General features: G+C 40.0%; 1 protein-coding gene and 1 pseudogene across 1 annotated transcript; both read left to right on the top strand.

The window, feature by feature from the left end:
- LOC149821494 (protein ENDOPLASMIC RETICULUM-ARRESTED PEN3 pseudogene) lies at nt 1–354 on the top strand (annotated as a pseudogene).
- Nucleotides 355–21,051: 20,697 nt separating this feature from the next.
- Nucleotides 21,052–21,968, top strand: LOC149821493 (protein ENDOPLASMIC RETICULUM-ARRESTED PEN3-like). The gene is made up of 3 exons (XM_089981958.1): nt 21,052–21,330; nt 21,475–21,666; nt 21,762–21,968. The coding sequence occupies exons 1-3, from the start codon at nt 21,052–21,054 to the stop codon at nt 21,966–21,968; spliced, it is 678 nt and encodes a 225-aa protein (XP_089838084.1).
- Nucleotides 21,969–23,506: the final 1,538 nt, after the last annotated feature.

The raw sequence follows: 23,506 nt of genomic DNA, 5'->3' as shown, positions 1-23,506 counted from the left end.
ATGGCCTACTCAGATGGGAGAAACCACAAAATCGAGGAACGCAGAACGATCAAACTCAACGTGGGTGGTCGATTCTTCGAGACCGCCCTCCCCACCATCGAATCCGGCGGCCCCGATTCCCTCCTCTCCGCCCTCTCGTCGGCCGTCGGCCGTCCGATCTTCATCGACCGCGACCCAGAGATCTTCTCGACCCTCCTCTGTCTACTCCGTTCCCGCCGCCTGCCTGCCTCTTCTTTTTGTCGGTTCACCACCCGCGAGCTCGCCGGCAAGGCCTCCTTCTACGGCATCGCCGCCCTCCTCCGCTCTGCCCTCTCCCCGCCGCCCGTAAACGCCATCGACGCCTTTCTTAACTGATCGAACAAATCATTGATCCTCGGCAGAGGGTACTTGTTTTTCACCGTCACTTGATTCAACATGTGGTAGTAAATACAAAGCCGCATAGAACCATCTTTCTTCTTAACAAAGAGGACCAGTGCACCCCAAGGAGACACACTCGGTCTAATAAATCCTTTGTCAAGAATCTCCTGCAATTGCTTCTTTAATTCTCCTAATTTTGCAGGTGCCATGCGATACGGAGCGCGAGACACCGGTGCCATACCAGGCACTAGCTCAATCAAGAACTCAATTTTCCGATGCGACAACAAGCCCAATAAGTTCTCTGAAAAGACATCCAGAAACTCGCAGACAACATCTACTTGATTCAAGGGTGTCGCCTGACTATCTTGAGCGGACACACTGGCCAAGAACACCATGCAACCCTGCTTGTAGTACTTGGAGACCTTCAAGGCTGAGACAATCTTTACCCCGTTGATTGGTCTCGGCGAAAGGAAAAACAATGTAGACAGCTCAGGGCGCTCCAAGATTAATTTTTTGCCCCGATACTGAAAAGTCGCGTCATGCTTGGACAACCAGTCCATACCCAAGATGACATCATAAAATGTCATATCCAAAATAACCAGATCGGTCATGACCCGAAGATCTTCTCGGCCTTCCTCTGTCTCCTCCATTCCCGCAGCCTGCTCGCCACTTCTTGTAACGACCCCAACTAATACCATTTGAAAAATGCAGATTTTTTTTTCATGTGCGAAAAACATCCCTGAGACCCGGGGTCCTCACAGTTCCAATTCCATCTGGATAGCCCAACACTACACAGAGACTTACAATTATCACCCACCATAATCAAATCAGACCTCTTTATTTATGAATAAGAGTGAATTTCAGAGACAAGGTTTTACTCAAATGAAAATAAAGCAACAACTAACTAAGCAAGAAAACTGAAGAGAACAGTAAAACTAAAAGATAAAAGAAAGAGTCACTCTGTCTATTACTAAAACTGTCAAGAACCAAGTGTGACTCTCGTACCCTCCCAGGAGCTAGTCAAACCTTACTGATCTCTGATTCCTTTGAAAAATCAACAAAGTAGGGTGTCATAACCGAAATTCTGAGCACGGCTACTTCTAAAGAAACCAGATGAGACGAAGAACATGGATACAATTTCATGTAATAATTTGAATGAGTGCAGATATAACAATTTGCACTGTTTAAGAAATCACACATGCAACAGATTTCCTATACTCCCTAGAAAGGAACAGTAAAGCAGTAGCATATAGCAAGAACTAAGTAACCAAGTCTTTCAGCATGCATTTAGGAAGTAAATAACATACACCCACCATCATATCATGATTTAGAGAACAATTCAAATATCCATGATCTAGTGCAAAACAGAAAAATGCATGAATCCTTTAATTATCTTACCTTTAAGTTCCTTTTTTCCTTTCCATATGCATGCCCTATTAAATGCATACAACTTTAAGTTTCTCTTTTTAATTACCATTGCCCGTGGATACACCAAATGGGTATAATCCCTGAGGTTGAATTAGGTTCTCAGAGTAGCTTAACACACAATTTGTATTTTATTACTGGGTTCCAACTTAGCCCTTGACCGAATCACCTTAAGAACATTATACCTCCATATCTAATGTCGGGAACACCAGGGACACCCCACGCCCACATGTGTCACTTCTTTGGTACCAAAACAATCACAATTGTGACAAACACACTACCCCAGGTAAAGTGGCGAACTCTTCCTAAAATCATTGCTAGGAGAAGGAATCTCAATATCGGGTTCAGAGGACCAAATTTAAGCACACGGAGTTTTTGTATCCTCACAGTCTTCCCAAGACCGGATCTCTAAGATATTCGTTCTCCATATGGAAGATCTCAAAATATATATTGCATTGTTCTTATTTATTATATTTTTATTAAAGTCAATTCTTTAAGTTTGCAACACCATATGCAAAAGTAAAGTGAAAACTCATATTCTCCCTTGCGGGGACCCTTACAGGATTCCACCCCGTAAGGACAAAAGAAACAGTGTAGTAGTGTGCCATACCAACTTGTGTGGTTTAAGTGATGTAAATCAATATATATATATATATATATATATATATATATATATATATATATATATATATATATATATATATATATATATATATATATATATATATATAACCAAAGTAATATTTTATTCATAACACTAGGCCAAAGTGCCAAAAGCATCTGCACTCATGCAAACATAAACCCAATTATAAGCATGTCATTTTTCAATCATATGCATTTTCACTATGTGTACTACCTTCATCACATACGTGTATCCACCAATGCATATCTCCTTCAAGTGTGTGCATATGCATATAAATTACATATTTTTTATCGAGTGTACATGCCTACATTAATTGCACAATATCAATAACTTGGGAGTTAAATGACAACACATGCTCACAATAATGATGGCATAACCAGGACAATGAACCACTGCTTAGCAAGATCAATCACGTATACATATCACTGGGCAGAACGTATAATTTCGTACATGTGCACCTATGTCAACCTAACATGGATGAACAATATTAGCATTATGAATAGCATCAACCTTGACAAACATAGGTAACTTATTGAGTGTATACCAACGCGCATTGGGCTGCTGTTATGCCTGTTACAGCTTAAGTGAGGTCAACACATCCCTTCAATTCCATACAGAAAGTTTATTTTCTGTTTGGCACTGGGACAATTTTTCCATGTCTTAATTCAAGACGGAATAGTCTGTTATCTATTATTTTGCATAGATACAGTATCACCTTAGTCTAGCCTCTGAAGATGTGAAATAGTTTTGATTAAAAGTACAAATATCAATCCAATCAACCATGTTTTACTCAGTCGTGAAACCTTATTCAGATAGGAATGCGTCACAGGCTACCAGGCCAGATTAATTTCAACCCAAGGAAGCAAACAACCAAATACTAACATTTCATTGACAAAAACATAATACCTCACACAATAACACTTTGGACTATGCAATATCAAATCAAAATAGGTACTAACAGTTCATTCACAAAAACATGATACCTCACACAACAACACTTTGGACTGTGCAATATCAAATCAAAATAGGTACTAACAGTTAATTCACAAAAACATAATACCTCACACAACAACACTTTGGACTGTGCAATATCAAATCAAAATAGGTACTCGTCCACCCAACCAAGCGGTGAAATGAAACCAAGGGATTGAACTTTTAACGAGATTGCATTGTACATTTTAGTCTCTTCCACAAACCTTAGATCTTAAAGGAATCCCCTTTAGCCATAGTTTATGGATATCACTACTAAACAACAATGTTTCATTGTTTTAACAGTTGATTATCTTTATATTTATATTTTTTCCTTTTTAATGAGAAAAATACAGATTTGATAAGCTTAACAGTCGAACTAACTGATTCCTATGAGATTCTAGTTGTTTTCCAGCATGAAACAGAAAGTACTTAGGCTATGGAAGATTGGAATAACCCTGTCAGGTTGTTCATAAATGGCACTGTACTGCTTACATATCCAAATTTTAATCCCTAAGGTCGAGACACCAAATAAAATCAAAGAAGTAGTTCAATAAACCCCAAATTGAAACCCTAAATCAAAGCCTCAAATCGATCGAACCCTGAAATTGGAACCTCAGATCAAATGGACAGCCATCTAGAGATGTTTTCAAGAACTTTCATCTCAAAAGATCACACGGGATTAAACCCATGTTCAATCCCTCGCCTAGGTTCAAGAGAAGCATTGTACCTCTTTCGACAATTTTTTTGGTGATCAGAGACAACTGTTACGAGAGAAGGGTCGGTTAAGGGCGATCTCCCCACTGTCGAACTCAGATAGAGGGGAAACAACGAGAGGGAGGAAGAAGGAGCTCCGCTTGACAAGGGTGGCGTGTATGTCTGCCACGGGTGGGAAGTTGCCGACGACGGTGGCTCTGACGATGCGCACGAAAATGAGATGGAGAGAGATGAGGGTTTGGGAAAAAACAAAGAGATAAGGGGGAAATAAAAAAAATATTGACCTACTATTTTAAAGGAGGACGCCCTCCAAACATGGCAGAGGCCATTACCATCTTGTCGACGGTTGCGGCCCATCCTCCCCCCCCCCTCTTTTCCTTGCAATCGAGGTTAAGGTTCACAGATTGGATCCGAATGAATCCAATTGTGGATCCCCCGAAAACTCTTGTATAAGGGTTATTTTGTCTCTATTCTTAAGGATGTTTTATGGGTCTTGGATCCCAAAATTGGATCCTAGGCCCAAAAACCTCCATTAACAAATGGGTTATTACATCCCTACCCCCTTAAAAGAATTTCGTCCTCGAAATTTGAATGTACCGAATAAGTGTGGGTAGTGTTGATGCATATTCGCCTCAGGTTGCCAAGTTCATTCATTCAACCCATGATACTGCCAATGTACCTTCACGAACGGAATCATCCTACTGCATAGCACCCTTTTCTGGCGTTTCATAATCTCTATCAACTTTTTGTCCATACTTAAGTCAGGTTGTACCTCGATTGCCTCATAGTGAACCACGTGAGAGAGATCGAGTACGTACTTTCTTAACATTGAAACATGGAACACATCGTGAATCTGCAAAAACTGAGAAGGAAGTGCTATCCAATATGCAGTCTCTCCAACCCGTCCAAGAACTTCGAAGGGTCCCACGTACCTGGGACTCAGCTTCCCTTTCTTTCCAAACCAGAAAATACTTTTCGTAGGTGATATCCGAACGAAAACATGGTTGTCGACCTCAAAATTGAGCTCTCTACGCCGCTGATGAGCGTAGCTCTTCTGCCTACTCTGAGCTGCAATCAACCTTTGCCGAATTAAGTGCACTTGATCTGCATAGTGCTGGATGATTTTTGGAGATTCCACTGCTCTCACCCTGACTTCATCCCAGCACACGGGAGATCTACATGGCCGGTTGTACAGAGCTTCATACGGTGCCATACCAATACTAGTGTGAAAGCTATTGTTGTATGAAAACTCTGCAAGCTTTACATGCGTGTCCCAATCACCTACTCAATCTAAGGCACACACTCTCAACATATCCTCGAGCGTTTGGATCGTACGTTCCAACTGTTCGTTTGTCTGTGGATGGAAGGCGGTACTGAACTTCAAAGTAGTACCAAGGTCCTTCTGAATCTCATGCCAGAATCAAGATGTGAACCTCGGATCTCGATTTGACACTATCGAACGAGGCACCCCATGAAGCCTAACAATCTCATCCACGTAGAGATCGGCCAAACTTTCCAAGCTTTGACTGATCCTAATCGAAAGGAAATGAGCACTCTTAGTCAAATTATCCACAATCACCCATATGACATCTCGTTATCATCGGGTCTTAGGCAACTCTACGATAAAATCCATTGAGATATCATCCCACTTCCACTCCGAAATCTTGAGTGGCTATAAAAGTCCACCAGGTCTCTGATGTTCAATCTTCACCTGCTGACAGGTGAGGCACCGGAACACAAACTCTGTGACGTCCCATTTTATCCCATTCCACCAGTACGTCCTCTGAAGATCTTTGAACATCTTGGTAGAACCAGGGTGAACGAAATACCTAGATCTGTGAGCTTCACTCATTAGCTTCTCTCGTAAGGCTTTCGAAACCCACCATCTATCCCCAAACATGATGGTTCTGTCCTCCACTTGGCGAAACTGCGCTTCTGGCTTCTTTGCACTTTCACATAACTTCTCAAAGTCTGGGTCTTATGACTGAAGTTCATCAATTCGATCTATGATCTCTAGTCGTGCTTTCATCCCAGCACAAAGGATGCGTACAGAGTCATCGGCAAAAGGTTGCCACCTGACGAACTCCTCGACCAGATCTCAACTGCACCCAATCAAACTAGCAGCTGTGACTGATGCCTTTCTGCTAAGGGCGTCTGCCACCACATTCGCCTTACCCGGATGGTAAGCGATGGAGAAGTCATAGTCTTTCAAGAACTCCAACCACCTTCGCTGCCTCAAATTCAAGTCCCTTTGAGTGAAAATATATTTGAGGCTCTTGTGATCGGACATGACTTCGAATTGTTCCCCATAAAGGTAGTGACACCAAATCTTCAACGCGAAAACTATTGTCGCTAGCTCCAAGTCATGCGTAGGATAATTCTTCTCATGCACCTTCAGCTATCAGGAAGCATACACTATAACCTTTCTATGCTGCATAAGAACACAACCTAAACCAGTCCCTGACGTATCACTGTACACCACAAAACCACCCATACCGAAAGGCAATGCCAAAACCGTTGTCGTAGTCAACCTCTTTTTTAGCTATTGAAAACTATCTTCGCATCGAGGGGACCACTCAAACTTCACTCTCTTCTGCAACAACCGAATCATCTATGCTGCTATATAAGAGAAGTCCTGGATAAATCGACGGTAATATCCCACCAATCCCAAGAAACTTCTAATGTCTGTCACCGTCTTTGGTTGTTCCCATGACAACACAACTTTTACTTTAGCTAGATCAACCTCAACACCCCTCTCGGATATCACGTAACCGATAAACATTACCCTATTGATCCAAAACTCGCACTTTGAGAACTTAGTGTAAAGTTGGTGTTCCCTCAGTGTCTGCAACATAATTCGCAGACGATCTCGATGATCCTCTACGCTCTCCGAGTAGATCAGAATGTCATCTATGAACACAATGACAAAAGAATTCAGCCACAACTTAAAAGCATGATTCATTAGATCCATGAATGTTGCAGGGGCATTGGTGAGTCCAAAAGACATCACCAAGAACTCATAGTTCCTGTACTTGGACCTGAATGCTATCTTCGGGATATCCTCTGTCTTAATTCTCAACTGATGGTAACCAGAATGAAGGTCGATCTTCGAGAATACCTTTGCCTTTCTTAACTGATCAAACAAATCATTGATCCTCGACAGATGGTACTTATTCTTCATCGTCACTTGATTCAACATGCGGTAGTCAATACAAAGCCGCATAGAACCATCTTTCTTCTTAACAAAGAGAACCGATGCACCCCAAGGAGACACACTCGGTCTAATAAATCCTTTGTCAAGAATCTCCTGCAATTGTTTCTTTAATTCTTCTAATTTTGCAGGTGTCATGCGATACAGAGCGTGAGACACCGGTGTCGTACCAGGCACTAGCTCAATCGAGAACTCAATTTTCTGATGCGTCGGCAAACTCAGTAAGTCCTCTAGAATGACATTCGAAAACTCACAGACAACATCTACTTGATTAGAGGGTGTCATTTGACTATCTTGAGCGGACACACTGGCCAAGAACACCATGCAACCCTGCTTGTAGTACTTGGAGACCTTCAAGGCTGAGACGATCTTTACCCCATTGGTTGGTCTCGGTGAAAGGAAAAACAACGTAGACAGCTCGAGGCGCTCCAAGATTACTTTCTTGCCCTGACACTGAAAAGTCATGTCATGCTTGGACAACTAGCCCATACCCAAGATGACATCATAAAATGTCATATAAAAAATAACTAGATTGATGAACAACTCATGGCCTTCTATTACAATGCATACTGTTGGGAAATACTTCCCGCAGAAAGAGGATGCACCCATAGGTGACATCACATCTAGAGCCTTTTCGAGGCTAAAAGGAACCAAATTGAGCAACATTGCAAACGTAGAAGAAATAAAACTGTGGGTTGCACCCGAGTCAAACATTATACATGCAAAGTGATCAGCAACTAAGAATATACCTTCGATCAGGTCAGTCTGATCACCCTAAGAGGTTGTTGTCGCTGCGTAGACTCGTTCATTGGTCTTGTGTTGACCTTGTTGTTGTTGGGGCCTCTATTGCTGCTATTGTTGCCCTTTCAAAGCTGCAGGCTTGTTCAGACAGAAGTGGGCAATGTGCCCTGGCTGCTGGCACTGATAGCAGACCCCCTTGAATGTTGGACAAAAACCTAGTTGATGGTTCTTGCCACACCTGTGACATGTCGGTTGGGCCTTTCCCTGCTGTCTCTATGGCTGAGGTTGACCCTTTTGCGCGCCCTGCTATCGCCCATCACGGGTCTGCTGCTTCTTTCTGCTTTGCACCTTCCCTACTGTCGGAGGGTTCTTCCTTGTTACGCCTGAAGAACTCCCTCCATTGTTGCCTCCCTTCTGGGAGCCTCCCCTGGACTGCTCCCAGTCCTCGGTCACAGCTGTGGCCGACTCTATCGCTTTGGCCAAGGTAGGAGGATGACTCACAAGCACACGAGTTTGCAACCCATCCTTCAACCCGCGCACATACTTTGTTGCTCTCGCCTTCTCACTCTTGAAGAGGCTCGGGTAGTATCTCTCGAGGCTTCAGAATCTGGTTGTGTAATCCACCAGACTCATGGTCCCCTGAGTTAAATCAAGAAACTTTTGTTGCATCTGCTTCTCAACGTAAGAAAGAAAGTATGCATCCAGAAATTTCTCTCTGAATGTCTCCCAAGGAATCTCATCCCAGTCAGCAAACTTCAACCTTCGCAGGGTGTCCCACCACTTCTTGGCATCACCCTTCAGACGGTACATGCCAAAAAGTGTCTTTCTGTCCTCTGAGATAGGTAGGACATCGAATGCCCGTTCTATCTCCTCGACCCAGCTCTCTGCTGTCTCTAGGTCTGCCTTTCTCGAAAAATTTGGCGAATCCAACTTCAGGAACATCAAAGAAAACTACGTTGGCATTCGGAATGACCTCAAAAAGATGATCACATGCTGCTACTTGTGTTGCTGCCTGTGCAGCTTGTGCCGCCTACACAACCTATGCTGCCTATATGGTCTGAGCTGCTTGCACCGCCTGTGTTGTCTGAGTCGCCTGAGCCGTCATGGTCTTGGTGAAGGTGTGAATGACTTCCATCATAAAGTCTTTCTGCTCCTACCAGTTCGTGGAAGCATCAGTAGAGGATGAAACACCTCTGCGTGAATACGACATCTACAACACACATATTTTTCACACAATTAGACCCTCACCGATCCTACCCCCTTGGGGTTGATCCCGTACAAAATACCTTTAAAAATCACATATGACTACTAGTATTCTATTATGAAAAATTAACCAAGGATACAAGTAAGCATACAAAATGTTAATGCCTACTTGAAAGTATTTAAATAACCTTACCATTGAAGAAGACTGCTCTGGTAGACGAGTCACAACTTGTTGACGCTTCAGGACAAGACTCACATACCAAAATAAAATTTAATACTCAAAAGGTGATAAAATTGTAAGTCTTTGTGGTGGCTCTGATACTGTGAACACCCCAAATTTTTCAAAAAATTTGTAAAAATTACCTTTTTGCCTCTGGTTCCATCTTCTGAGAAAACCAAAGCTAAATTTCAGTCATTCTTCAGATTTTCTAGATTGAATACCATCCAAACTCGATTTCAGAGCCAACCCCGATGTTTAAGATCCAAATTTGAGCCTCGTTACTCAATCTACAAATGGAAATTATAAAATATCAAAAACATTTTCTGAATGACTCAAATAGCTCATTCGACACCCATTTGGATCCACTATTTTATATTTTCTCGATTCAAGGTCCAAACCTCGAATATCACTTCACATTCCAGGTCCAAATTCGCTTTCTGAAGAATTTTTCAGAGAAATAGCTTTGGATTCTCAGAAAAACTCTCGCTTGTAAATACTTTGCAAAAATATAAAAAAAAATAGTGTCTAATCTTTGTTTTTTCGTAAAGTCTTAGACTTTTATTCCAAAAAATATAAAAAAAATTGAAAAATAACACAAAAAACCAAAAAAAAATTATTAAAAAAACTACGAGAAAATCAAATGATTTTCAACCCTTTTTTAAAAAAAAAATCTTTAAAGGGGAGCCCCCTCTTTGTAAAATCTTGAAAATCCAAGGGGCTCCTCTGTAAAAACTTTTTTTTAGGGTTTTAAAACCCTTCGTAAGCAAGGAAAGGGCAAAAGAAAGCCACCCCTCTCACTCTCGCCTCTCTCTCCCTCTCTCTTTCTCTCTCCTCCATCGCCCATCCACCTCGGGTTTTTCTGCTGGAACCCTTCTTCCCGAACCTTCTCCTCCACCTTTAAAAGGTGTACGCATGAGGCACCCTGGAACCATCCGCCTCCACCCTACCATCGCGCCCTTCTCTTCTGAACAACCTGTTTTCACCCTACCACCGCACCTACTCTTTCACAAACCGCGTTTCACCCCCCCCCCCTCCCTCTTCCTTTACTTCTTCCTCAGATCATTTCTTCCCTTCCTTTAGAAACCCGGCGATTTCAGCAGTAGAAGCCCTCCAGACCACCAAAGAAACGACAACTCTCTCTGATCTCAGAATCCCTGCCAACAAGGAGAGAATTGCTGGAATACCAGTGGAATCACAAACCAAACTGAAGAAGGACTCTTCTCCAAGGCATCGCCTCTGTATTTGCATAAAAGGGACATTGAATCCTCTGCAGAAGGTAGTTCTGATTCATTAACGCCTGTACCCATTACATTCCATCCCTCTTGATTCACGCGTCTCTTCTTAATTCAGACTGACTCACGGTAGGCCTTGGCTCTTCCCTCTGTTTACTTTCCTTCATCGCAGTTTTCGTTTGAGAACATAACTTATTTCTTATTGTTTCCTTTTATTTTCTTCTTTTTCTTTTCCTTTTTCTCTATTTGTTTCTGATTTCTTTTAAACCCTCCTATTATTATCCCCATTAATGCACTATCGAGGGCGTTGGGTTGTTTATGGCAACGATTAACCCTTCTCTCGTGCAATAGCAGAGGAACGACTCCATTCCCACATTTTATTTTTCTGTTTTCCTTTATATTTTATTGTTTCATTACATTCTAATCTGTAATTTGCTTCATTTTACTTTCCCTTGTCATTTCAATTCTTCTATTTACATCGGATACATAATTCTATTTTATCCATCGACTGATATTTTGATTTCAATCTCCCCGTTTTCACTTTCTGTTGGTTATGATAATCTCTCGTATTTGATTTCCTGTATCTTTTTTTTTATTTCTCTCTGACTTTTACATGTTGTGAATACCTACTCATGCCTGATCTTTTACTGCCATAATTTTTAGCTGTTTTCCCTGATTTTCTGATTGTATTTGGTTCCTTTTGTATATGGCATGGTATATAATCAACATTGATTCTTTATATATATGTTCTTGTAATATCCTTGATGTCCACAGCATCTCTCGTACATTCTGTATGGCAAATGGAGTGTACGTTGGGATTAAGAATTTTGACATCCTTGTCACAACCTTGGAGGAATTTTCTTAAAAACCATTGAAGGCTACCTTGATGAAATTTAAACTTGTAAACCTTGCTGAAACCTATGATGAGGATAGACAGACACCTCCAGAGGCTTCCATTCTTATCCTACACTAGAAGATCTGAGTAATAAGACATTGTTATCAGGTTATTAGATGCCTCTTGGAAAATCCTTCAGCATTGGAATTTCTTACTATATCTGGTCATTACCCTGTTGCTTAATTTCTGGAAAAGTATTCCGATCATTATGTTGTAGCTGAGAAAGAACGTGATCTGGCTGAGAGAAGTCCAGGAAAATTCTCCTGCTTGACTTGGCTTGGTGGAGCTGAGTCATCGAGATATCTAGTCGACTGGGTGATTTATCAGAACAGACCATTTGAATGGTTCGACGGAAGGTAAGATAGATTAAACTTTTCCAAGTAAAGAAGCAAAGAGAAGTTGTTGAGAATACTAATGAAGGGTTGATCAAGAAGTAAACTGCTGGGGAGTTACGGCTTCATAGAGGTTCATTTTCTTTTTCTTCTTGTACATGCACTCCAGGTTTGGCTACCTGCTTTGGTTGGACATTTATAATTTTGTTACATTGCTGGATATTGGCACGAATCATGATTCAGACCTTGTAAAAATCTAATCTTAAGAACAATTGTCATATTCTTTTCTTATTCTCTGTTATAGAAAACCTGGTGTGCATCGCGTGAGGCTATAAATCTTGCTGGTGACGGCTCTGTTTAAGGTCATATTTTCTGTAATTGTCTCAGAACTCAAAAAAAAATCATTCTAGAGGAAGTAGATCTAAGGAGAATCGTTCTTCAGGTGCACATGTGTTCATACCTGCGTTGGTGTGTAAAGTTGAAAGAAAATATCTATTAGATATTAGGTAAGTATTCCTATATTCCAAGATGTTATTATTGAACAACATTTCTTTGCCTCTTTTAGTGTAATAATTTCCTTTTTTATCTGCCTTTTCTTTTTAAATATGCCAATTTATCATTTAAAAATTCCATTCGGTGTATCGATTTGTTCCATCATCGGTCCATGTAGGACAATTTGTTTTTTACTTTTTGCATTTCAGTTCCCATTTAGATTCGATTTTCTGTTTCCTTTTAGATAATTTTTTTGTTTGTTGCATGCTCCCATGTTATGTGCATTAGAAGCTTCTATTGATGAGGTTGCTAACAGAAAAGGTCATCACCTTGCTTCAATGAACATACTATCTCCAAACAAAGATAGGATCATTAAAAAATTTAGCAGATGACCCTGCTAAATGATTTGAGACTGTTCAGCATCATGGTTGCTCAAAACAAATCCCCACTAAGGTTTTGTAAAAGAAGATGGAGGAAATGCTGATATGGAGATAACACCCTTCATCGCTGGGTTTGTTAAGAAGATCAAAACATTTGCATGAAGTCTGGACATCTGTCAAACCCTACTTTTGGGTTTCTATATTACAAATGTTTTGGTTAACTAACAAATGCACTATGGTTATGGGGATGTTCAAGTTCCAGGAAATTTTGCTTGTGATAGGCTGCACACACGTTCATTGTGTCATAACATAACACTGCACTTCACAACCCATATTACCCTTCACATTCATTCACTTAACTTGTCATACATTTGTGTCTTCCTATAGGTAACATTATTCATCATGGCATCTAGCCATATTGGGCCCAATTCAATGTAGGCATTAACTTTCATGCCTGTTGTAACTTACAGCAGTGATATTCACACTCTAGCATTTAGTACCAACTATATCCTTAATTCCTATATCTTCCACTTCACTGTCAGCACCCAATAGCACCCAACGACATCTATACTTTCCTGTGTACAACACCTTACCCTACACTGTTGCCACCATCTACAGCCCCATTACACCACATTTAAGTACCCTGTGTCACTTCACTGTATTATACAGGTACACGCAGTTTTTGCACAGCACATCACTATGCACACCTCTGTATCGCTGTGCATTTCCCACTTATGGCACATGGTCACCATCTTCAGCATGCTGTCACCATAGCACTGCCACACCACCTATTGCACCTGCTACACAACAACACTTCAAATCCCCTTAACAGGAAACAACTCTTAACCATGTGAAGTGTGCTGGACTTTTGGGAGATGGATTTGGTTCAACGCCTGAGATGTCTAGGAGAGATTTGATATGGGTTGTTACACGGATACAAATTGTTGTTGATCGATACCCATCTTGTTTCCATCTTTAAAGCATTCAATTGATTGAAAGCTGGAGCTTGTGCCACAAAGTTCGTGTATACAGGCTCTCCTGATCATCAAAATGCCTGGGTTTTCATCATTACTGAGAGTATGTAGTTTTTGTCCAGATATCATACTGGATTTGGAAAGTCAACAATGGTACATCTATGAGATCATCTGTGGCATAAACGTTTCTATCCCTATACTGCATTTGAAGCAGTTTATTTTCCCACATGTAAAGATTTTCTGGATCATGCTAATTGTAGATGAGTTGTCTTGAGTGCAGTGCCTGTTCTTGTTCTGCTGGTATAAGTTAAAATGTCTATGCACATAAAAATTCTATTATGTATGTTTATAAGTGTTAATGGTGGCATATGTGGAGATGTGTCATAAAGGATCAACAAGCTTACATAGTTGATATAACCTTCCCTATACATCTGGCATCACACACACCTTACTTCCCCAGTCTTCACCATTGCTGCATATATGCCATACATATTCATTAGATGATCACTGGTGTACCCTACATATAGATGTGTATCTAGGAGCTGCATCTCTTCAGTGGATTTCATTGTATTGTTATTAGCACTAGCATCTACTTTCTTCATGTTTATCTCACTGACACCATCATGCATGCATACATCTTATTAGCTGTATACCTGTAAATTTCCTTTTAGATTATTATTTCCATGAGTATGCCTGAGTGTTTTATTAGTTAGGCTTAATGTGATGTAAACCGTTTCCTATATGTATCTTTTATGTGGTACTAATCCTGTTTTGCAGAAAATATGTAATGCTATCCTCTTTCTGAAATCAGAAGCTTTGTAAATTATAATTGATGTAATAGTTAGGTCTTAATGAAAATCTACATTTCCTGTTTTAGATAGAATGAATGAGCATTGTAAATATCATAAATATTTATTTTCATGTTTTTTGCCTTTATTCCTCAAAATCTCACAATGGAGAAACCATGAATGGCACGTGCACCATTTCGTAAAAGGTAATTGATCCTAAGTTAATGATTTACATCAATGGCCATAGTCAGGATGTAAACAAAACTTAAGGTTTTTATCTTTTATAAAATAACACTAGATCCACACTGGATCCTTTTCAAAATTCATCATATTTTTTTTAAATATTTTTCTTATTTATCAGAGTTTAGTTTAAAATTGATTCAATACATATATCAATGGCCATAGTCAGGATATATTGAGAATTAATTTCATTTTAAACTCTATAAAAGCACCAAAACGTATTTTACTCTTCATTTGAATTTAGATGTGATTATTATATAATACATTTAATGACCATAGTCAGGAGTGTATTATATTATTAATCTTACTTAAATTCATTTAAAGAATGAAATATGATTTTCAAAATCCAATTTCAAAATTACTTAAATTCATTCATCATTTAGGATAGAATTGCATCATATTTTCAAAATTTCTTTTTTTTCAAAATTCCAAGTAATTCTTTTCTCAGATCAAATCTTGTCTATGAATTCAAATTCAATTCTATCTCATTTTCAAAATTCAAATTTTGACTTTGAAATCAAATTCAAAGTTTAATTCAACTTGATTCATTTTTTAAAATTCCAAAATTCAAGATCCAAAGTCCAATTTGACTTTGAAAATCTTGTGTATATTCAAAATTTCATTCTCAAGTCAACTTTGAAATTCTAAATTCATTTTCAAAGATCCAAATTCAAAATTCAAATTCAATTCAATTCCATTTTTTAAAGTTCAATTTAAACTTTGAAACTTCTGAGTTATCTTCTGATTTCACATTCGAAATCAAGTTCATCTTCAAAATCAAAAATCAAAGTTTAAGATTGATTCTAAATCTCAACACTTGACTCTTCCCAAAATTTAAATCTAATATGGGTTTTCAAAACCCAGATCCAGCTTTAAAAGTCCTATTTAGACTTTTCAGAATCTAAATCCAAAGTTAGAATCCTCATCCCAACTTGGATCCAGATTTCCAAGTATAAACCTTCACTTTTTGGATTTCAGACTTCAGATCCAAAAGCCCATCTTAGGATCCATAATCCAATATCATCTTGGATCTCAGACTTCAGATCCAAATTCCATCCCAAACTTCAAATCCAAATTCCATTTAGGATCCAGAATTCACTTTCATTTCGGATCTCAGACTTCAGATCCGAATTCCATTCCAAACTTCGGATCCAATTCCATCCTGGATCTCATATTTCAGATCCAATTCCCCTTAGGATCCCAAATCCAGAATTCAGTTCATCTTGGATTTCAACTCTATTTAGAATCCAAACTTTTGATTCAAAATTCCATTCTGAACTCCAAATTTCAAATCAAAATTCTATCTCTAAATCTAAATTCCATTCCAAGTTTACCTTGAATCCAAAAATCAATTCTATTCCTCAATTCTATTTTGATTTCTCAAATCTTATTTTAATTTCAAACTTTACAATTGAAATTCAAATTACATCTCTATCCAGATTTAAAATCCTAATTCAAAGTCCATTTATGACTACGAATTTTCCTTTCTTCTCCTTTTATTTCAACTTCAAAAACCATTCCTCTTAAGATCTAGCTTTATTTTCCCAAGCTCTGATTCTTCCAAAAACTTAGAACTTTAAATTTTAAGTTCTAAAGTTAAAACCCATTTATTCACTCTATCATCAGATTCATCTCAGAAACACTTGCGAAATTTCCAAAATCATTTTTGAAAGAGCATACATCCTTGCATTTGCACAAACATGATTCTTTGTGTATTTAGGCTTAGAATAAATTCTTAGATAATTTCTTAGCAAAGCAAAATGCATGAATTCGACCCTTGGTTCGATTATCCCTGGTAAAGGCGCCAGGAACAGTTGAACCTCGTACCGACGAGCAGATCCCGTCTCCTAGTTTTCCCGCAAATATTTCAAAACGGAGGCGAGTTATTTTCTTAAATATTTTCAAAATCAAGGTCAAGTGAGACCCCGCAAAAGAGTTCCTCCTCTCTTTTCTTTTCTTTTCTTTTCTTTTCTCTTCTCTCTTCTTTTCTGTCTTTTATTCTTCTCCCATCAAAAAGGAGGAAATAGAGGTTGGAAAAGAAAAGAGAAGGAAGAGAGAGAAACCACAAGAGAAGAAAAATTTTGCGATGATCACAGATACCAAACCTGTAACGACCTCGACTAATGCCCTTTAAAAAATGCAGATTTTTTTTTCTTGTATGGAAAACATCCTAGAGACCTGGGCCTTCATAGTTCAAATTCCATCTGGATAGCCCAACACCACAAAGAGACTTATAATTATCACCCACCATAATCAAACCAGACCGCTTTATTTATGAATAAGAGTGAATTTCAGAGACAAGGTTTTACTCACATGAAAATAAAGCAACAACTGACTAAGCAAGAAAACTAAAGAGAATAGTAATACTAAAAGATAAAAGAAAGAGTCACTCTTTTCACTGTTGAAGTTGCCAAGAACCAAGTGTGACTCTCGTACCCTCCCAGAAGCTACTCAAACCTCACCGATCTCCGGTTCCTTTGAAAAACCAATAAAGTAGGATGTCAGAACCGAAATTTTGAGCACAACTACTTCTAAAGAAACCAGGTAAGACAAATAACGTGAATAAGATTTCATGTAATAATTTGAGTGAGTGCAGATATAACAATTTGCAATGTTTAAGAAATCATACATGCAACATGTTTCGTATACTCACTAGGAAGGAACAATAAAGCAGTAGTATATAGCAAGAACTAAGTAACCAAGTCTTTCAATGAGCATTTAGGAAGTAAATAACATACACCCACCATCATATAATGATTTAGAGAACAATTCAAATATGCATGATCTAGTGCATAACAGGAAAATGCATGATTTCTTTTTAATGCATGAATCCTTTTATTATCTTACCTGTAAGTTTCTTTTTTCATTTCCATATACATGCCCTATTAAATGCATACAACTTTAACTTCCTCTTTTTAATTACCATTGTCCGCGGATACACTAAACAAGTACAATCCCCGAGGTTAAATTAGGTTCTCAGGGTAGCTTATCACATAATTTATATTTTATTACTGGGTTCAAACTTAGCCCTCGATTGAATCACCTTCGAAACATTAGACCTCCACATCTAATGTCAGGGACACAAAGGACACCCCACACCCACATGTGGCACTTATTTGATACCAAAATAATTACAGCTGTGACAAACACACCACCCTCAGGTAAAGTGACAGACTCTTCTTAAAACTATGGCCAGGAGAAGAAACCTCAATATCGGGTTCAAATGACCAAATTTACGCACACAAAGTTTTTGTATCATCACAGTCTTCCCAAGACCGGATCTCTAAGATCTCCATTCTCCAGACAAAAGATCCCAGAATATATATTACACTGTTCTTATTTATTATATTTTCATTAAAGTCAATTCTTTAAGCTTGTAATACCATATGCAAAAGTAAAGTGAAAACCCGCATTCTCCCTTGCGGGGACCCTTACGGGACTCCAGCCCGTGAGGACAATAGGAACAGTGTAGTAGTATGTCATACCAACTTGTGTGGTTTAAGTGATGCAAATCAAAATATATATATATATATATATATATATATATATATATATATATATATATATATGAGAAGAAATCAAACCCACGACTCTTCAGGCCAGTGATGGTTAATTTAAGCCATAGATGCATTACATAACAAAACCAAAGTAGTGTTTTATTCATAACACTAGGCCAAAGTACCAAACGCATGTACACTCATGCAAACATAAACCCAATTATAAGCATGTCATTTTTCAATCATATGCGTTCTCATTATGTGTGCTACCTCTATTACATACGTGTATCCACCAATGCATATCTCCTTTGAGTGTGTGCATGTGCACATAAATTACACATTTTTTATCGAGTGTACATGCTTATATTAATTGCATAATATCAATAACTTGGCAGTTAAATGACAATACATGCTCATAATAATGATGGCATAACCAGGACAATGAACCACTGCTTAGCAAGATCAATCACGTATACATATCACTGGGCAGAACGTATAATTTCGTACATGTGCACCTATGTCAACCTAACATGGATGAACAATATTAGCATTATGAATAGCATCAACCTTGACAAACATAGGTAACTTATTGAGTGTATACCAACGCGCATTGGGCTGTTGTTATGCCTGTTACAGCTTAAGTGAGGTCAACACATCCCTTCAATTCCATACAGAAAGTTTATTTTCTGTTTGGCACTGGGACAATTTTTCCATGTCTTAATTCAAGACGGAATAGTCTGTTATCTATTATTTTGCATAGATACAGTATCACCTTAGTCTAGCCTCTGAAGGTGTGAAATAGTTTTGATTAAAAGTACAAATACCGATCCAATCAACCACGTTTCACTCAGTCGTGAAACCAAATTCAGATAGGAACACGTCATAGGCACAAGCCAAATACTAACATTTCATTGACAAAAACATAATACCTCACACAACAACACTTTGGACTGTGCAATATCAAATCAAAACAGGTACTAACAGTTCATTCACAGAAACATGATACCTCACACAACAACACTTTGGACTGTGCAATATCAAATCAAAATAGGTACTAACAGTTCATTCACAAAAACATAATACCTCACACAACAACACTTTGGACTATGCAATATCAAATCAAAATAGGTACTCGTTCACCCAACCAAGCGGTGAAATGAAACCAGGGGATTGAACTTTTAACGAGATTGCACTGTACATTTTAGTCTCTTCCACAAACCTTAGATCTTAAAGAAATCCCCTTCAGCCATAGTTTAGGGATATCACTACTAAACAACAATGTTTTGTTGTTTTAACAGTAGATTATATATATATATATATATATATATATATATATATATATCTTTTTAATGAGAAAAATATAGATTTGATAAGCTTAACAGTCGAACTAACTGATTCCTATGAGATTCTGGTTGTTTTCCAGCATGGAACAAAAAGTACTTAGGCTTTGAAAGACTGGAATAATCCAGTCAGATTGTTCAGAAATGGCACTATACCGCTTATATATCTAAATTTCAATCCCTAAGGATAAGACACCAAATAAAATCAAAGAAGTAGTTCAATAAACCCCAAATTGAAACCCTAGATCAAACCCTGAAATAAGAACCTTAGATCAAATGAACAACTATCTAGAGATGTTTCCAAGGACTTTCATCTCAAAAGATCACATGGAATCAAACCCATGTTCAATCCCTTGCCTAGGTTCAAGAGAAGCATCGTACCTCTTTCGGCAATTTTTTCGGTGATCGGAGACAGGTTTTACGAGAGAAGGGTCGGCTGAAGGCGATCTCCCCACTGTCGAACTCAGGTCGAGGGGAAACAATGAGAAGGAAGAAGAAGGAGCTCTGCTTGACAAGGGTGGCGTGTATGTCTACCATGGGTGGGATGTTGCCGGCGACGGTGGCTCTGACGATGCACACAAAAATGAGAGGGAGAGAGATGAGGGTTTGGGGAAAACCAGAGAGATAAGGGGGAAATAAAAAAAATTATTGACCTGCTATTTTAAAGGAGGATGCCCTCCAAACATGGCGGAGGTCGTTACCATCTTGCCGACGACTGCGGCCAATCTCTCTCCCCCCCCCCCCCCCTCACCCCCCTTTTCCTTGCGATCGAGGTTAGGGATGGCAGTGGGGAGGGGCGGGGGACAAGGTCTCCACCCCCGCCTCGCCTCAAGATTAGAACCTCCATCCCTGACGGGGATGGATTTTAACCTCCACCCCCATCTTCATCCTTGTTTCATGTCCTCCATCCCCGGTTCAAATGGGGATGAGGCGGGGCGGGGCGGGGAAAAGTGGGCGCGACGAGGATGAGGCAGGGAAAAGGGTACGTCCATCCCCAAACGAGGATGGATTTTAACCTTTGTCCCCGCCTCCATCCCCCATTTCATACCCTTCATCCCCGGTCCGAACGGGGTGAGGCGGGGAGGGGCCCTGCTTTCCTCCGGTCCACTACCATCCGCTTTCCTCATTGAGTTGCCTTATTAAAACCTCTCCTCTTTTTTTATCATTTTAACAAGCGAACTGGGTCTGGGTCTGCGACTCAGGATCCAATCCCGGTCGTGGTTCTGGACCCACACCTCCCACTCGATATGGGTTCACGGATTGGATCTGAATGGATTTAATCGTGGATCCCCAGAAAACTCTTGTATAAGGGTTATTTTGCCTCTATTCTTAAGGATGTTTTCTGGGTCTTGGATCCAAAATGTGGATCCCATGCCCAAAAACCTCTATTAACAAATGGGTTATTACACTTTTTCCCGCCGGTTCATCACCCGCGAGCTCACCGACGAGGCCTCCTTCTACGGCATCGCCGCCCTCCTCCGCTCCGCCCTCTCCCCGCTGCCCCTAAATGCCATCGACGCCACCGTCGTCACCCCCAAATCCCGATCCCCACCAACCACATTCGCAGCCAGCGACGGCGACGATGGCTCCCTTGTCATCGGCCACGCTGGCCGGATCCCTACCTTCGATTGTTTGCTCTCCCCAGCCGGAACCTTCCGAACCCACCTCAACCCGGTCACTGCCCTCTGCCGGATCTGTCCATAAACCGCGGTGCTCGATTCCATGGACGACCCGGGGCTCCACTTCAACAACCTTGCTAGTGGCCGACATGTGGGTTCGGTCCTCTGGAATGACCCGACGGATCTCCGGGTCTAAAAGGCGTTGATCACGGCCATGGCATCGTCGCTGGTGGGTGTTGTCTTCTTCGGATTCGAGTTGCCCAACAGGGAAAATTGCGTCCTTGCAGTTGATTCGGCGACACTTCGGCCCGTCGCGGAGTTGGGGAGGCAGCCTGAAAGGTCTGCCCGGGCGTTTGCTGATTTGAGGAAGTTGGGCGAGAGGGACCCGTGGGTCTACTTGGAAGAGAAAAAACCCTGCTTGAGGAATTGCGGGTCGGGTGAGAATAGCTCCATTTTCCGTTACTAGAAGCAGGTCTTTGTGGGTAGAGGTGGTGGTGGGCTGGAGGTGTGGTCCAGCCGAGTGAACAGATCAGGTCGTTCGGGCAGAACTTCATCGACAAAGTGTTGCCGGCAAAGGGCACAATCAAGAAAATGGAGGGCAGCGACAACCGGTTTTTTGTGAGCAAAGGCCTCGATGGTGTAGAAGTATGGGAGACTGCAGATGGATCCGGTTGCATTAGGTGTTCGTCATAGGGATGGCAATGGGTTCAGATCTATCGAAACCCGTTTGGATTGGATAGAGTCTTAATCTCTGAAAGAGGTCCAGATCCAGTATGCGATACTGTGATTTGGGTCTGACAGTAGCTTGAATTGACTATATGACGATAATTCAACAAAATGCAGAATTCTGTAGTCTCCCTAAATGAAGCATGCGTTCTGCTAATATGATTTTTTTTTACTCGGAGACGCAAAGACCTAGCCACACTGGCTCAGCCTAGCGTACTTATGGTCTCGGTCCATGTTGGCCTAAAACTTTGAGGGCTTACCCCTTCACTGCAGGAATTGCCAGACTTCAGTTTATGTAGGGGTGACGCTCATGGGATTTAAACCTAGACTACGCCAAACCCCTTGGGTCTCTGCTCCAACGTAACTTATGCGTGAAATTATAATGAGTCATTCTATGAGGGCTCTGCCTCTGCTCATTTTTTAGGGGCAACTTTTTTCTATTTTATGATGATTAATCTCGCGTAAATCGAATCATTTAATTAGCTCTCCCCCGCCAGATAAACCCCGAATGAAATTACCAATACAAAACCCACTAATTAAAGGCACCCATACTCGTGGGAGTCGAACCTAGGACAAAGTGATCAGTCCTTTCTTCCTAAGCCCACTGCCACTGAGGCGAGCCAGAGAGGCCGAGTGGGGGCAGCTTTTGAAAGTCACCCAATTGGCAGGACATTATATGTTTGAAACTTAGTAAGTTATGTGTTTTTTTTACTACAAGGCTGAAACTGGGTGTATTTTTTGGTGAGCAAGGGGACCTAGGGTTTTATGCCAATGAATTCGGTGAGAAACACAGTTTTTTCTCCTATTATCCCTTCAAAGAAAATAGCGACTTACACAATTAATCTAAATCACACTAAAAAATAAACTATTAAAACAAACTTGGGACATTTTGAATAATACAAATTACAACCATAAGGCGTCACTTGGATTATTAAGGGTTTTGCAATTTAAATTGTAGTAGAGACCAACTCGATCCAATTGGTCCAAGCAGGGTTTAGTCATTATTCAAGTCACAATTTTAGCTTAAATGAGTGAAACCTACAGACATATTGAACTAAGTAATCACATTCAGAACTATTTCTTTCTAAGAACCACAATGATGCTTGTTTGAGTCGGTTCTTCAATTGACATCTTCTCAATGACTACATAAGGGAGCCTCCCATACAAGTCATTCAAGATTTCCTCTCCAAAATGGCATGTCACCAATGGTTATGTGAATACCCTACTCTCCTACTCCCTTTTGGAATAATTTGTCAACCTCCACCTCCCCATTTTTGCCTAGACCGAGCTTGTGTGACCAATTACTCTTTTTGAATTGTAAATGATATTCTCGTCGAGAAACTTATATAAGTTGTGTCAATTTGGACATAGGTAAAAATTTCAGCCTCAAAACTTTAGATACATTCTCTTTTATGTCTCACAAATCACGTTAGGAATATAAGCTTAACTTCTGATGATTAGAGTATCTTATTCTTTTTCTGCATTAGGGTCTCTTGAAGATAATG

Source organism: Nuphar pumila, chromosome 12, assembly GCF_984573655.1.
Source record: "Nuphar pumila chromosome 12, dmNupPumi1.hap1.1, whole genome shotgun sequence".
Taxonomy (NCBI): domain Eukaryota; kingdom Viridiplantae; phylum Streptophyta; class Magnoliopsida; order Nymphaeales; family Nymphaeaceae; genus Nuphar; species Nuphar pumila.
The sequence above is the reverse complement of the archived record's forward strand: the minus strand, read 5'-3'. Positions and strand labels throughout refer to the sequence as shown.

Bases quoted from the DNA above. Each gene is read 5' to 3' on its own strand.
- LOC149821493 (XM_089981958.1), top strand. From the start codon at position 21,052: ATGGGTTATTACACTTTTTCCCGCCGGTTCATCACCCGCGAGCTCACC. The intron at 21,331-21,474 runs GTCACTGCCCTC...CGGGTCTAAAAG, and splicing joins TCCGAACCCACCTCAACCCG to GCGTTGATCACGGCCATGGC. The intron at 21,667-21,761 runs GTCTACTTGGAA...CTTTGTGGGTAG, and splicing joins TGGGCGAGAGGGACCCGTGG to AGGTGGTGGTGGGCTGGAGG.